The sequence below is a fragment of the Perognathus longimembris genome, chromosome 2 (assembly GCF_023159225.1).
Source record: "Perognathus longimembris pacificus isolate PPM17 chromosome 2, ASM2315922v1, whole genome shotgun sequence".
NCBI lineage: Eukaryota > Metazoa > Chordata > Mammalia > Rodentia > Heteromyidae > Perognathus > Perognathus longimembris.
Window position 1 is genome coordinate 29,651,502 of NC_063162.1, and position 14,204 is coordinate 29,665,705.

Below are 14,204 nucleotides of genomic sequence, written 5' to 3' on the forward strand. Positions count from 1 at the left end.
CATACTGGAATGCTTTAGACAGTCATCCTGCTCATTCTGTGGCCTTTTGTCCTACAGTCATAGAACAGCCAGGCAGTGTTAGCTCTAGAATTTGTTGTTTTTTTTAAAAAAAAAAAAACAATTATTTATATATTTATTGTCAAGATGACGTACAGAGGGGTTACAGTTACATACTTCAGGTAGTGAATACATTTCTTGTTACTTGTTACCCCCTTCCTCATTTTTCTCCCACCTTCCCTCCCTCCAAGTCACCCCCGCCCCTTGCTTTCATCATTTTCTTTAACCTTCCCAATGATGGACATCATCATTCTAGTCTACAATGCTTATGAACTCTATGAATATTAACAATAAAACAATTCCTTCCAGGTTGGGTAATATGTACATTTCTTTCCTTTTGCTTAGTGAAATCTGTTCCTTCTTTCTCTCTCATTTCTTCCCTCTCTACTCCCCCTCTCGCAGTGCGCCCCCCCCCCCCTTGAGTTGCTCAGTTTGCTCTCATCAATGTCCATTGCAGTTTTTGGGCCCCCCTACTGTATTTTTTCACCTGCTTTCCAATCATTCTGTGCCCTCCTCCCAGCTTCCCTCAGATGTGCAAATGTATATACCATATGCGAGGTAAATATAGGATCCTCTAAATACTATAGGACTAATTAAGAAGAGGTCTTTTGCTTCCTTATCTTTGGAGTTCTTTTCAGTCTGGGTATTATTTTAGGTACATATGAAGCAGTGTTTGGGTTTTACTTTTTGGTACGTTTCTCCCAAGACTGTCCTTTTTTGGCCTCACTGTGAATTGGTATCTTGGGTCCTATTTTTGTCATGTCTCTTTGCTATTTAATGCTAACACCCGCAATATCAGGGAGACCATGAGCCGTTTGTGTCTCTGTTCTTGGCTTGTTGCACTCAACATGATTTGTTCTAGTCCTGTCCATTTCCGTGTGAATGCCATTATTTTATCATTTCTAATAGCTGTGTAGAATTCCATTGTATACAGGTACCACACATTTTGTTCCATTCATCTGTAGTGGGGCATCTGGGTTGTTTCCATATCTGGGCTACTGTGAACAGTGCAGCAATGAACCTGGAAGTGCAGTGCAAGTGTCCTTGTCACAGCCTGGAGCCTGTTGCTCAAGGTAGATGCCTAGGAGTGGTATGGCTGGGTCATAGGGTATGTCTATGTTCAGTTTTTTGAGGAACCTCCATACTGTTCTGCAGAGTAGTTGTACTAGTTTACAATCCCACTAGCAGTGCAGTAGGGTTCCTCTTTCTCTGCATCCCCTCCAGCAGTTGTTGCTGCCTGAGTTCAGCGTACAGGCTATTCTGCCTGGGGTAAAGTGGTATCTCAGGGTTGTTTTTATTTGCATTTCCTTTACTGCCAGGGATGCCAAACATTTCCTCATGTGTTTCTTTGCCCCTTTTATTTCTTCTTCTGTGAAGTCTCTCTTTAGCTCCCCTGCCCATTTAGTGATTGGTTTATTATGTTTGGGAGAGATTCTTTTTTTGAGCTCCCCTTGTATATGATGGATATTAGGCCTTTCTTGCATTGCTGGTGAAGATCTTTCCCCAACTGGTTGGCTGTCTTTCTGGTTTAATAGCTGTGTCTTTAGCTGTGCAGGAACTTTTTATTTTAATGTAGTCCAAATCTGTTGTGCCCCTGGAACTTTGTTCAGGAAGTTCCTGCTTGTGCCTATAAGTTCTGGTGTCTTTCCTACTCTGTCCTGCAGTAGAGTCAGAGTTTCATGTCTGATGTTGAGGTCTTTAATTCATTTTGAGTTGGTATTAGTGCATGGTGACAAGCTAGGGTCCACTCTGAGTTTTCTGCATGTGGCTGCCCAGTTTTCCCAGCACCAGTAGTTGAAAAGCTATGTTTTTTCCATTGTATGTCTTTGCCTCCTTTGTCAAATATCGGCTGACTGTAAGTATGGGGTTTTATTTCTGGGTCTTCTAATCTATTCCATTGATCTTCCGGTCTGTTTTTTTTCCAGTACCAGCCTGTTTTTGTTATGATGACTCTGTAATAAAGCTTGAAATCTGGTATTTTGATACCTCCTGCTTTTGCCTAGAGTTGCTTTGGCTATTCTAGGTCTTTTGTTGTTCCATATAAATTTTTGAATTGTTTTCTCTATTTCAGTAAAGAATGCCATTGGGATAGAATTTCTATCAGGTAGTGGCAGTCTATGTGGTTAGAGGAGGAGAGGTGTCTGTGGCTTAAGAATTTTAGAAACATTCTTTTGCATTCTACTCGTTTAATATTCTAACATTCAACTACCATTATATCACTGTTTTGTTATGTTCATTATACTTGTTAGCATCTAAATTTATGTATTTCTTAACCCTGTCAGTATTTCTTCACTTGATTAGGTAATTCAGAAGGCAGATTCCAATGTGTACATTTGCTCATTAACAATACAGTTTTCCTTATATGTTACTTATTTGAATAGTAGGACTAAAGTCCTTATGTGTATATAAGTGCTCACTCATTCTTTACTTAATTCATTCTTTATTTGTGTATCATAAGACTAGTCCTAGTATAGTTATTTTAATATTCTTTTTTATAAAACCAAGTCAAAATCTAAAAGTAGCCACGTGCCGATGGTTCATGCCTGTAATCCTAGCTGAGGAAGCTGAGATCCGAGGATAGGGGTGTGAGACCAACCCTGTGCAGGAAAGTACATGAGACTCTTATCTCCCAATTAACTGCCAGAAAACCAGAAATGGTGCTATGGCTGAAATTGGTAGAGGACTAGCCTTGAGTGCAAAAGCTCAGGGACAGTGCCAAGGCCCTGAGTTCAAGCACCATGACAGACAATTTTTTTCTTTTAAAATACTACAGAGTACAATGATATCATTTCTTAATCCTGCCTTTCCCACTTGACCATTTTGATTTTATACCCATTCCACATCATATCACTGTATCTTTCCTGCATTATATGTGATAAAACATGAGAAAATCTAGAGTATCATCACAGTCAAAGACTCAACAGATGGTAAAGTAATGCTGCTTTCTATCATGTATGTTATCAATATAAAAAAAAGGTTGTGCTTTGCAAGTCAGATAGTTTTTACCTGTAGCCTCAATATAAATAAAAACAAAGTACACAGAAATTCAAGAACCTGTAACTGTTTGGATTCTCTTCTGATAAGGACCACATTTTTGATTTAGTATTTTATTTTAATCATAGTTCTGCCATGTTTACTCTCTCTCAGTAAACGGCAAATTGCTTCTGGTTGCTAAAAGATCTTTCAGGCCAGAATAACTTGTGATAAAATGTCATTTAGTTCTTTAGGCTTTAAATTGATATTGAGAACATAAAAATAATCTTTTCTTATAAATGGACTCTATGTATATCTGGAATCCTTTGTTTCGCCTTCTAAGAAGTGACATTTAATTTGGAGTTTCATTTCAATATTTTTCCTTCAAAAGGACATCTATAAAGTTTTTACTTCATAGAAACTGGGAAGTCTGTGCCTTCATATCATCTCCTGAGGTGGCGTGTTTGCTAGAGATCCAAATATCAGGATAATACACAAATTTTAAAGCAGTAAAACAAAGAATGTGGATCATGTCCAGGTACCATGCTTGGTATAATGGGTAATACAGAAGAATAGGCCGAAGTCTCCATTCTTTCACATTGGCTTTCTTTCCCAAATAGCCAAAATATATTCACTCTTCTCCACCTCAGATTTTATTGTCTTGGTTGAGTACCCTATCTATACTCTTCCTTCTGAACTATAATGACAGCCTTCTAACCTACTTGCTGTTCCTTAAGCCTGGAAAACATATTTCTACCTCAAACGTTGTATCTAGAACAGCACCCAACACACAGTAGGTAATCAATAAATGTGTGCCGAATGACAACTGGTTATTAACTGTTCACTTTAAATAATAACACAAGGCAATGACACAGTAATCATTCAAAATGTTTCATAGTATTACTCCCAAAATATATACATCATTACTGGGATAGCTCTTCTGAAATGTGTATGTCCAGACTTTACCATAAGACCTAGCATATGTTTCCAGGTATGTTACTAAGCATGTGTATGTTTAAATAGCATTCCATGCAATTCTACTGTTTGTTTTTTAAATTGTGGGAAAATATATGTAACATAAATGTTTCCACTCTAACCACTTCTCATTCTACTTTGTACCCTAGTTTAAAACTGCTAGCATACAGTAAATTGCTTCAGCTTAGGGAGAATAACTGAAAAATTTACAAAATAAATAAAAGCTCTATGTTGTATTAGAAAGAGCATGGGTTTTGGTGGTACCTTGTTATCACTCCACTAGGTGGGAGATGAGGGCAGTTATTTAAACTCTTAGTTTCCATACCCATGAAATGAAGATGATCTATATATCTCCTACATCCACTGCAAACTGCTTCAAGATTATTATCAAACTAAAGTAAAGTCAAGCAAATAAAGATTCTACATTGTTGCATGTAGCAGCCATTAAACTTCAGCCAACTGGAATTACTTTCATTGAAATAATACACTGGCAGGAAACATATAAAGTCTGTGTAATTCTGACACTAGGCTAGGAAAATGTCTCCTCCATTTACAATTGTGGCTGATAGGAATGAAATTTGTTAGGAGTTAGATATGACAATATTGGAACAGTGATTCTCACACATGACCATGCTTCAGAATCACCTGGCAGGCTCCTTTAAAAGACAGACTCCTGGGCCTTCATTCAGTAAGTTTAGGGTGGGGCTGATAATCTTCATTCTAACAAGTTCCCAGGAGATGTCTGAAGCTTATGCTGTATTTGGGTTATCAGCACACTAAATAAAGTATGCACATCCTTTGTAACAAAGCTTCTGAGCACATTAATTCCTTCAGTATAAATTTTTAAAATAAGAAACCAGAAATAAACCACTTTTTACGAAAGTTATAACTCGTAACTTGCTTTCTAAGATTTTTTTTAATTTTACAATTTGATTTAAAAAGTCAAGTATGCATTGCGCTTTAAGTAACAGAGAAGTTTCATGCTACTGATGTCCCAAGGACAAATGTTTTAAAAATTAATTCAAAGATAAGATTAATTCTTAAAATATTCTCTATATTTGTGTGTGCCATTGCTGGGGCCAAAACTCAGGGCCTGGATGTCCATTAGCTTTTACACTGGCTGGCACTGTACCACTTGAGTCACAGTTTCACTTCTGGATTTGGGGTAGTTAACTGGAGATTAAAAAGTCCCAGACTTTCCTGCCTACATTCAACCTCCCGAGTAACTAGGATTATAGGCACGAGCCACTGGCACCTGGCAGAATACTCTGTCTTAGTTAAAATCTAGATGAAAAACAAGACATGACAATAATTTAAAGGGATAAAATGCAGGTAAAATTTTTGCTGAGTAGGTGACATACAAGAGTACTAAACAGAGTACTTACAGGTGTGGAGGCATTCTGTCACTGTGGTTGGCTTGATAAGATACCCTTTGCAGATATAGCAAGTAATGTAAGGATTGAAATCTTTCACCAAGTGTTTCCTTTGGGTAGCCATTCGAGGTTAGCTGGCTTTAGTAGTTCAGGCAAAGAGTGGTAGGTACTACGTGGATGAAAGTCTGGTCCCAGGAGACTATGTGGTGTTCCCAATAGGTTGTCTTGAGGCATGAGAATATCCAGATTTATCATGAGATCACTGATCATCACTCCTTTGGGTGGTCCTGCTCTTCCATATTTGTTCTGCAAATCTTTTTTAAAAAGATGAGAGAATATGTGTAAAATTCTTCATATTGGACAATATCATTAGATTAGCAATACATTATGTATAGCCCAAATTGGGTGAATAAAACATACCTTTTACTGTATAATTAACTCACAAGCCTGCTATAACTTAACTCTGAATAATGACAAATTTATCTAATCCTGGAGCCTTAACAATCAGTTCCACACTAAAGACAGGCCAGAGCTGTTGATCCTAGTTTGCTCTCTTTACTAATGCATTTTAACTATCTCCTTGATGGCTCTATGAGGAATTCCTTCCAAGAAAAGTTAAAAAAAACTGAAAACTGAAGCCATTATCTTTCCTTCCTATAAAAACGTTCCTATTTCTGTTCTATGTTCTACATAGTTAACAGTTAAATCAAGATGCTGTTGTCCACTTCAAGCATATTACCTCTTGGCCTACAACCCACACTATATTCTATCAGGTTTCTTTATATCAGGTCTCTTCTTTACAAATAGAAAACCTTTTAAGTTTGTCAGCCCATCACATAAGTTATGACTCTACACAGAGGATGACCATAACACACATTTCATGAGGTAAACTGAAGGGATCCCTGCCCTCTTATTATTAGCTCTCCTATCCAGCAAGCCCCTCCTCTCCTATGGCAGCATCCTACCCATCCTTCAGAACCCTTCTCCAGTGCTATCCTCCATACAGTCCCTCCTTTTTATAACTTTGCACTCGATTACATTTTCTTTCCATTTTGATTGATAGCTATATCCATTCCTTATCTCTTCTATTAGAATGAAAAATCCTCAATAGAAACTGTTCATGATTTTTTTCTCTCCATCTTCTTAAACTGCAAAATGAAAAAGTCAGCTCCAACAGTGGTGAGGATTAAATGAGACAATATACACTTAGGGCTAGCACACAATAACACCGAATAAATGCCATCGTTTGCTCACAGCTTTTAGCACAGGACATGTCTACACGTTTCTGGAATTTCATACAAAAGAGGTTCCCTCTCAGAAAAACACAGCATGAAAGAAGGTGCTGATGTTCCCAAGTCCATTCTATAAACAGGAACTCCTCTCCTATCTTAACGATGAACTCTTAGGCAAGCAATAAAGTAACAGGAAAAGTAAAAAGCATCCTTCCATCAACACATGCCCATTGTGATAGGTTCTGCACATAAACATCCCATCCTTCTCGGGAAGTAGTGTTGGGGGGGGAGTGACAAAAAGTAGACGGAGCCGGGATGTCAGGTCCCCGGGTTCTCCATGACCTTCAGCGAAGCACTTGCTGGGGCTCCAGGATTCCCTGCCTGTCCCGTGGGTTTGTTGTGAAGCTCCCGAGTAAGAGAAAGTCCCCGGAAAGAGGAAAATGCAGGGTCGGTCCAGGCTGTGTGCAGATCCCACGGCTGAGCGCGGGGTCACCCCAGCCCGTGAGGGAACTTCTCTGGGCGTACTGACCCCACCAGTTCGCTAGCTCCGCAGGTGTGCGGGCCGGGCCCCGTGGAACCCGGGCTTGGGCCCGGCCCGGGAGGCGCCGAGGCTTGACGAGCCGCCCCTCTCCCAGCCCTCTCCGCCTCCGGGAGGAGGGCAGGGCCGAAGCCCCTGGGGCCCCAACGCCCCAAGTGCTTCTCAGTCAACTCCAGGCGGGTAGGGCCCGGCAGGTGTTTAGAGATGCGGATCCCGCCCAGGGCGCTCACTTGGGCGGGGAGCTCGGGGCCACCGAGTCCCAGACCCACCCCGGCCTTCCCGGTACCTACCCAGCGGCCACAACCGCTCCTAGCCCGCCAGCGCGCCGGCCGCCCAAGGAAGGAAAGTGAAAGAGAAACAGCGCCCGCCGAGGCCTGGCCGGTCCCGGAGCCCCGTCTGCCCTCCCCCTGCCGGCGGGAGCGCGCCGCGCCGCTCCGCGCCGCTCCGCGGGGCCACTGGGCTCGGCCCGATAGGGCGCTCCGGGGCCTCGGGGGCCCGGCCGGTGCCGCCTCCAAGGGCAACTCCACCCCTTTCAAAACGGCCAGCCCCGAGGGAGGCCCCGCCCAGCTCAGGCCCCGCCCCTCACCGCGCCCCGCCCTTCCCCTTAGCTTCTCGCAGGTGCCCGGGCCACCCCAGCTGCTGCTACTTCTCTACTTCTCTGAGACTTACACATTTGGTCAAAATTTATCTCAGTTCTTCTTATCCTGGCTACCACCACCTCCTCCTCGTTTGTCATCACAACAATGACTGGTATGTTTTTCCAGGCAATGGTCAGTGTGGAGACTGAGTCACCCTGTGAAATTTTCTTCTTCTGCATCTTTCTCAATCAGTCCCCACCCAGCAGCAGACATCCCTTGAATTGTAATGAATTAAAAAAAAACAACACCCAAAACAAACACTAGCTAACTTGCGTCTGTAAGGTGGGTCCAGTGATCATAATCATTACCAACTAAATATAAACAGGGATATTGTGGGGATGGGGAGAAGTTCAAAACAAACACCAACAGTACTCTTTCTAGTGGACTTTGAGTTTTACGGGGGACCATACACTGCAAAAAGACTCCTTTTAAAGTCTTACACACAGGAGCTCTCATTTAATCCTAGCCCACTATGTTCCACAAACACAATTTTCTACTACAACCATGACTTTGCAAAATACAAATTAGACCTGGTCTTTACTTCTTACAAGATTGTGATCTAGTTCTTTGCTAATGAAACAAACTTAAAAAGAGCACTCAAAAAAGAAGTTGCTAAGGGCAACTTTCAATGTTAAGTATCCAAAAGAGGAAAGCTGTTGTAATCACATCACCATCTCCCTTAGAAGCCACATCACTGCCTCCCTTAGAAGCCAGAGCAAAAGCAGCTAAAAAATTCGAAGTTAATACAAAATATTTGCCTTTTCTCATACAGACAGAAGTCACCTTCTTGCCAGAGTGACAGATTGTGGAGATAACTCTAGTGGTGAGTCAACAAAACTAATTACCATTGCATTCACGATGGCTGCATCTGCAGAGGTGTCCAGGGATATATTACAAAATTAAAAGGCACCAAAAGTAGATCAAAGCAATTTTTAAAACTATCCATTTTATAATTAAGCTTATGTAAAGTAGAAATAGTAAAACACATGATTATTTTAACATCACAGCAGGAACTATACATCTTCTAAAACAGCTTTAAATGACCATATTTTATAGCCCCTATAAGAACCATTTTGCAATACTATGATATATGTTAGTTTTCAAGCTGGGATTAACTTCAGTAAGACACAGCAATCACAATAAGTAAAAGGAGACAAGTGAAGTAACTTTTATAGTAGAAGGAGATACCGTCAAGTCTTTTCACTATCTATATGAAGAGTTATTATACATGTCAGTGTGACAAGTGAGCCAATTTTTGGTGTACTTTAAACATGCAAGGGAGATCTTATTTTATACACTGCGACACATACAAAATAAAATAATTTGGTATGTTTCTATTTAGAGTTTGAATTCATTTGAAATGTATTGTTAAAGAATAACAGTTCATGAAATCTAAGAGGGAAAGAATGTTATTGGTAATCAATGATAGGGGGAGGAATGACAGGAGAGTAGATATTAGCACATATGTTCCTATGGAGGGAAGGATCATAAATATGCTATAGAGAAGTACCTGAGACTCAAGATGAAGGCGGTGTTGCTGAAATGAACCCTGTGTGCATGTATGTATGTACATATGTACATATGTATGTATGCATGTATGTATGTATGTGTCCTTTATGTTGCTGACTAGAGGCAGTGTAGTTTGTCATGAAATGTTGATAAATAAAAATGTGCATGCTCACACACATAAAAGGTAACACATTCAAAACTTCAAACATGTGTTCAACTAAGAGAATAACAAAAGCAACAGAGAGAGGAAATATAGAAGCACAACTTCCCCGAGTTATGTGTAGATCTTAAGTATTCAGGCATGGAACTTTCAGCTGCTCCCTCCCTCTCCCTCTTCTACTCTTCTCCCCCCACTCCAATCTTCCTCTCTTCTTGGTGGCTGCTCCTCTATCTCTTGGTTCTGCCAATCAGTGCAAGAAATAAACCTGAGAAGTCTCAACACGAGGGGTGGCTCTGAAAACACACCTCAAGTATAGTGGGACTTGGAAGCAAGCAAACTGTATGTAGACCAGGCAAAAGAAAAGGGCAGGGTGAAAGAAACATAGCTGGAGGCCCCTGATCAATAATCTACCTTGGCCTTCTTATTCAGAGATGTAGAAACCAAGACTCTGTAAATAGCAAATTCCTAATCAAAGAGCTAAATTTGGTGGAGCCAATACCAAAGCAAAAATGTCAGTTCAATTTACACCTGTTGTGATAACTCAAGGTCTAGTAAAACAAAACTAAACAATACAAAACAGAGTAGCTTAAAAACAAAAACAAGTGGAGGAGAAGAAGAGGAGAAAAGGGAGAGAATTGAAGAGGGGAGGGGATGCCTACATGGTACTTAGATGCAACTGTCACTGCTGATTCCCTATTTTTAAAAAGCATAACCCAAAGTGATATTTTGTTTCATTTGATTGTTAGCCCAGAGACTCTTCCAGGGAACTACAAATAGTTCTTAATTGGAACTATTCAGTTACCTGCATATCTAACCAATGCTTTCATTATTTTTATGTCTTATGTCTCGATTTTTATTTTATGTCTCGATTTTTTATTTCAGTTAAGGCTGGACAATGAATGGGTAGTTCAATGATGAAAAGTTCACTTTGGTTCCTTAATAAATATACCATCAATTAACTGATTTAATGGTATAATTTACTTGTAAAACAGTGTTTATATTTCCAAGAAATGTTGAATAAGATGGCTTTTTATGACAAGTTATTTTATACACCAAAATATGCTGATTAATCATTTAAAATGGAGTATCTTCTTTTTTTAAGCTCAGAGCCTTCATTACCTTGCTTGGCTGTGGCTTTACCAGTTGAGGTACACTTCCAGCCTACAGTTTTGCTGGTTATTTTGGAGATGGAATCCCACAGATTTTTCTGTCTAGGCTGGCTTTGAATCATGATCCTATGGATCTTAATATCCCAAATCCCAAACATGGAAGATTTTTAACAAACTACCCTTCACAATTAAAAAGTCTCCTTACTTTGACAATAATTATGTTTTTAAAAGTCTCCTTACAAAGATAATAGAAAAACAGTTAAATTTAACATTATATGTCCTACTGTACACAAGTGTTTTTATTTTATAAGCATATATAGTAACTCAAAATCAATCAATGATGGCAGAATTGAGGAGAGAAGCAGAGAACTGAAGGTTCCATCACCTTTGATCTACGTCTCTATTTCTCTGACTGTACCCATCTCCTACAATCTAGTAATTTTCAAGGACTTCCTCTTCTACAAGTCTCTTGAGCGTTCAGATCACTATCATCTCTACCCTTCATTATTCATTGGACCACTAAGTAGTATCTTCTCCACCAAACCATCTCCCATAGTACAGTCAGAGGACTCCTTCTAACTATAATTTTGACCATGCTGTTTTCCTGGTTTGATCATGCTGTTTGTCTGATTTTTAAGCCAAAACTATTGTTCCTAAGGTAAAGCCCAAACACTTCATAAGGCCATTTCAGATCCTGTCAATTCTATATAGCTACTTATTTGAACTCCATGATCCAACTATTAAAACAACAACAACAACAAACCAAAAAACACCCCATTATAGTACCCTCTAGGTAGATAAAGGTGTTTTCTTTCAAATGGATATGCAGGCCAAATATGCTCACACTTCCCTATCTAGGCTAAATCTAGTCAACCTTTATTCTTTGGTATCAGCTTACTCAAATGTCAGTTGCCTAGACACTTCAAACTTGCTAAGGAACATTCTCTTTAGATACAAACCACATACATACATAACAAGTTCTTGTTCTCTAGAGCACCTCTCTCTGTCTTAAGAGTCTCTGATTTAATCGTCTGAACTTCCTACTAGAATGTAAACCCAATGGATTTACCATCTGACTATACATCCTTAGTGAAATGGACAGCAAATATCTGAATAAATATTTGTGTGAAACCTGAATAACTGCACAAGACATATCCTGTATATTTTTTCTTGTGTTTCTCCTTGGAAGCATCTTTATAAAGGATATGTAAATATATATTCTCCTGTCCTCTAGGAAGGACTATTAATTTAAATCACTCCAGGAAGTAGGCACTTATCCACAAGAGACAATACTAGAGAAATATATTAAGTTTACAATTAAAGTATTAAATAGAACATGAGTGGCTAGTACTCCATTTGAAAGAAGTACTGTAGGTAGAAAAAAAAAATCTGGCCTATTTGCCTTTCCTTCCAGTTACAAAGACTACAAGGGATAATGCCCAAAGTAGAAAGCCAGAAAAAAAAGAGAACTTAAGTCAATATACCCAATGAAGAGACAAAGAAATAGATTAGGTATATGGACAAGGTTAGTCTGAGTAAGACTATTAAACAAGATAAATATTTCTAAGTGCTTTTATAACATATGCTAAAAAGAGACAACTTGTTTCTCCTGTAAGGAGCAGAAGAAATGAACCAAGTTTTCTTTACTATCATGTTACCAGTTAGCTGGAGCAAATTCCCATCATACTGGAATAACAGAGAATGGAATTCCAAATAGGCACAAAGTATAAGGACGAGCTGGACGTATTTCAATCACCAACATGATATTTCAAAACATATTTACAAAACTATAACTGTTTTGGAGGGTCAGATTAAATTCTCAAGGTTCACACATTAATCAAATGGCTTCAAGGCAAAAACAACAGCAAAAAACAAAAACAAAAACAAAAAACAGCAACAAAAAACCCAAGAAGAATCCATCAAATCTAAATGTAAATCACTCTAAGTTAGGAGGCATTGTGAAACGTTAAGAGACACAAACAGCCAAATACCAGAGGGAGAAAAAATGGAGAAAATGTCTTGATTTTACAGATAGTTGAGGTTCAGAAGAAAAGACACCTGATTTTGAGAATCTGATTTTGGGCAAAGCAAGTATTACATTTCCCTCAGCTTTCTTTTTCTCCAATTTTAAAAACAACAACAAAAACGGGGGGGGGGGGGGGGGCGGGGAAGAGGCGCCTGGGAATATGGCCTAGTGGTAGAGTGCTTGCCTAGCATGCTTTTCTACATATATTTATGTATTGTAATAAACATGTAGTAAGATGACAGGTGAGGATTTTGGGGGTGATGGGGGGTGGGACTGAGGGTTTAGTAATACGGGCCTTAAATCACGATCTTTCTGTCTCCAAGCCTCAGTAGTTGGCATTACCACTCCCAACACAACAAATGTCTTTCAAATTGTAAGTTATGAAGCACTGTAAGAAATGTAAGAAATGGTAGTAACGTTGTAAACACCATTGAATAGTACTTAGCAGTGCTATTACAAAGGTTCAACAAATGTCTGGATGTTACAATATATTAAAAAAATGTTTATGGAATGAATACTTTGAATGAATCGGTACAAACTAAAAATGCAATGGTCAGAAAGTACTCTTTCCTCTGATCTTATTTATCATACCACAAATTTTAAAATATAGGGAAAAACCTAGATATTTTGCTAAATCCAAGTTGTACAAAGAAAACCAGTTCTTAGAAGATTTAAAAAAATTAAATTAGTAGTAGTTAAATTGAAGTAGTACATTAAGACTATTAAATTCCCTTTAATGAGGGGTAACATTTTTTCCATTAAAATATAAGTTTTCCATGCTAGATCATAATTAATGAGCCCTCAGATGAGTTATCTGTCTCCAGTTCTACCAGGAATTGCAGTTTCCTTAGTCCAAAGGTTGAAAGACCAAGGAAGGACATAGCTTTAGTTATGAGTTGACACTTTAGCAGTATATTTACAGTAATTCCTTGCTGGCTGAGAGGTGGAGAGATAAAGGGAGGAAGCTAACCGACTAGAGGCAGATAAGACCTTTCCCCCTCTACTTCACAATTCTAATTTGAGCCTCCTCACAAAAGAAAAAAAAAACATTTGGAAAGAAAAAAGATAAACTACTATACTCATTCTATCTTCAACTACTTAAGTTGGTAATGACTAGTCTACTGATGGACTTTTCCCAGGTTTGTGACAACCCATAGAGAAAGGTGGTCTCAATGAAAGTGAGGAGCCATCAACTAGAAATTCCTCATTCTTGACCTTCAGGGTAATAAGCCTTAGTCAAGTCTCAGAAGCTGTGATAACTGGCCCTGAATAGTTCAAGTGGCAAGAAACTGCATCTGTTTTCAAGCTAACTTTTGTTGAAAAGGGGTTATCTCAGCTGACTGGAAAAGATCCTTCCAATTATAAAACATTTGATAGCTGATGGATGAGAAGGCAAAAAAAAAGTACTATCATTAAAGTACCTTAAATTAGATAACAGAGGAAAATATGAGGTGGCTACATAGTAGAGCAACAGATGCTTGCTGAATTAACTTTAAGAATCTTTTATCTGCACTGTTCTCATAGTATTTGGACAAAACAACAATGAAACATCAGGACATAATTTAAGGCCTGATAATAAATAATTAGATCAAATACTTTCACACAATTACGGGT

At 39.0% G+C, this 14,204-nt stretch overlaps 1 protein-coding gene across 4 annotated transcripts in view; it reads right to left on the reverse strand.

Moving 5' to 3' along the window:
• Positions 1-14,204, reverse strand: part of Pcgf5 (polycomb group ring finger 5) — a 94,476-nt gene that overhangs the window by 43,866 nt on the left and 36,406 nt on the right. For 3 of the 4 annotated variants that reach the window (XM_048338723.1, XM_048338722.1, XM_048338719.1), the window contains one exon: positions 5,391-5,692. In XM_048338723.1, coding sequence (XP_048194680.1) covers positions 5,391-5,502 — 112 coding nt within the window. In that variant the 5' untranslated portion in view covers positions 5,503-5,692. Of the gene's footprint in view, positions 1-5,390; positions 5,693-7,438; positions 7,578-14,204 lie in introns of those variants that run through there. The other variant, XM_048338721.1, reaches the window with a different exon arrangement.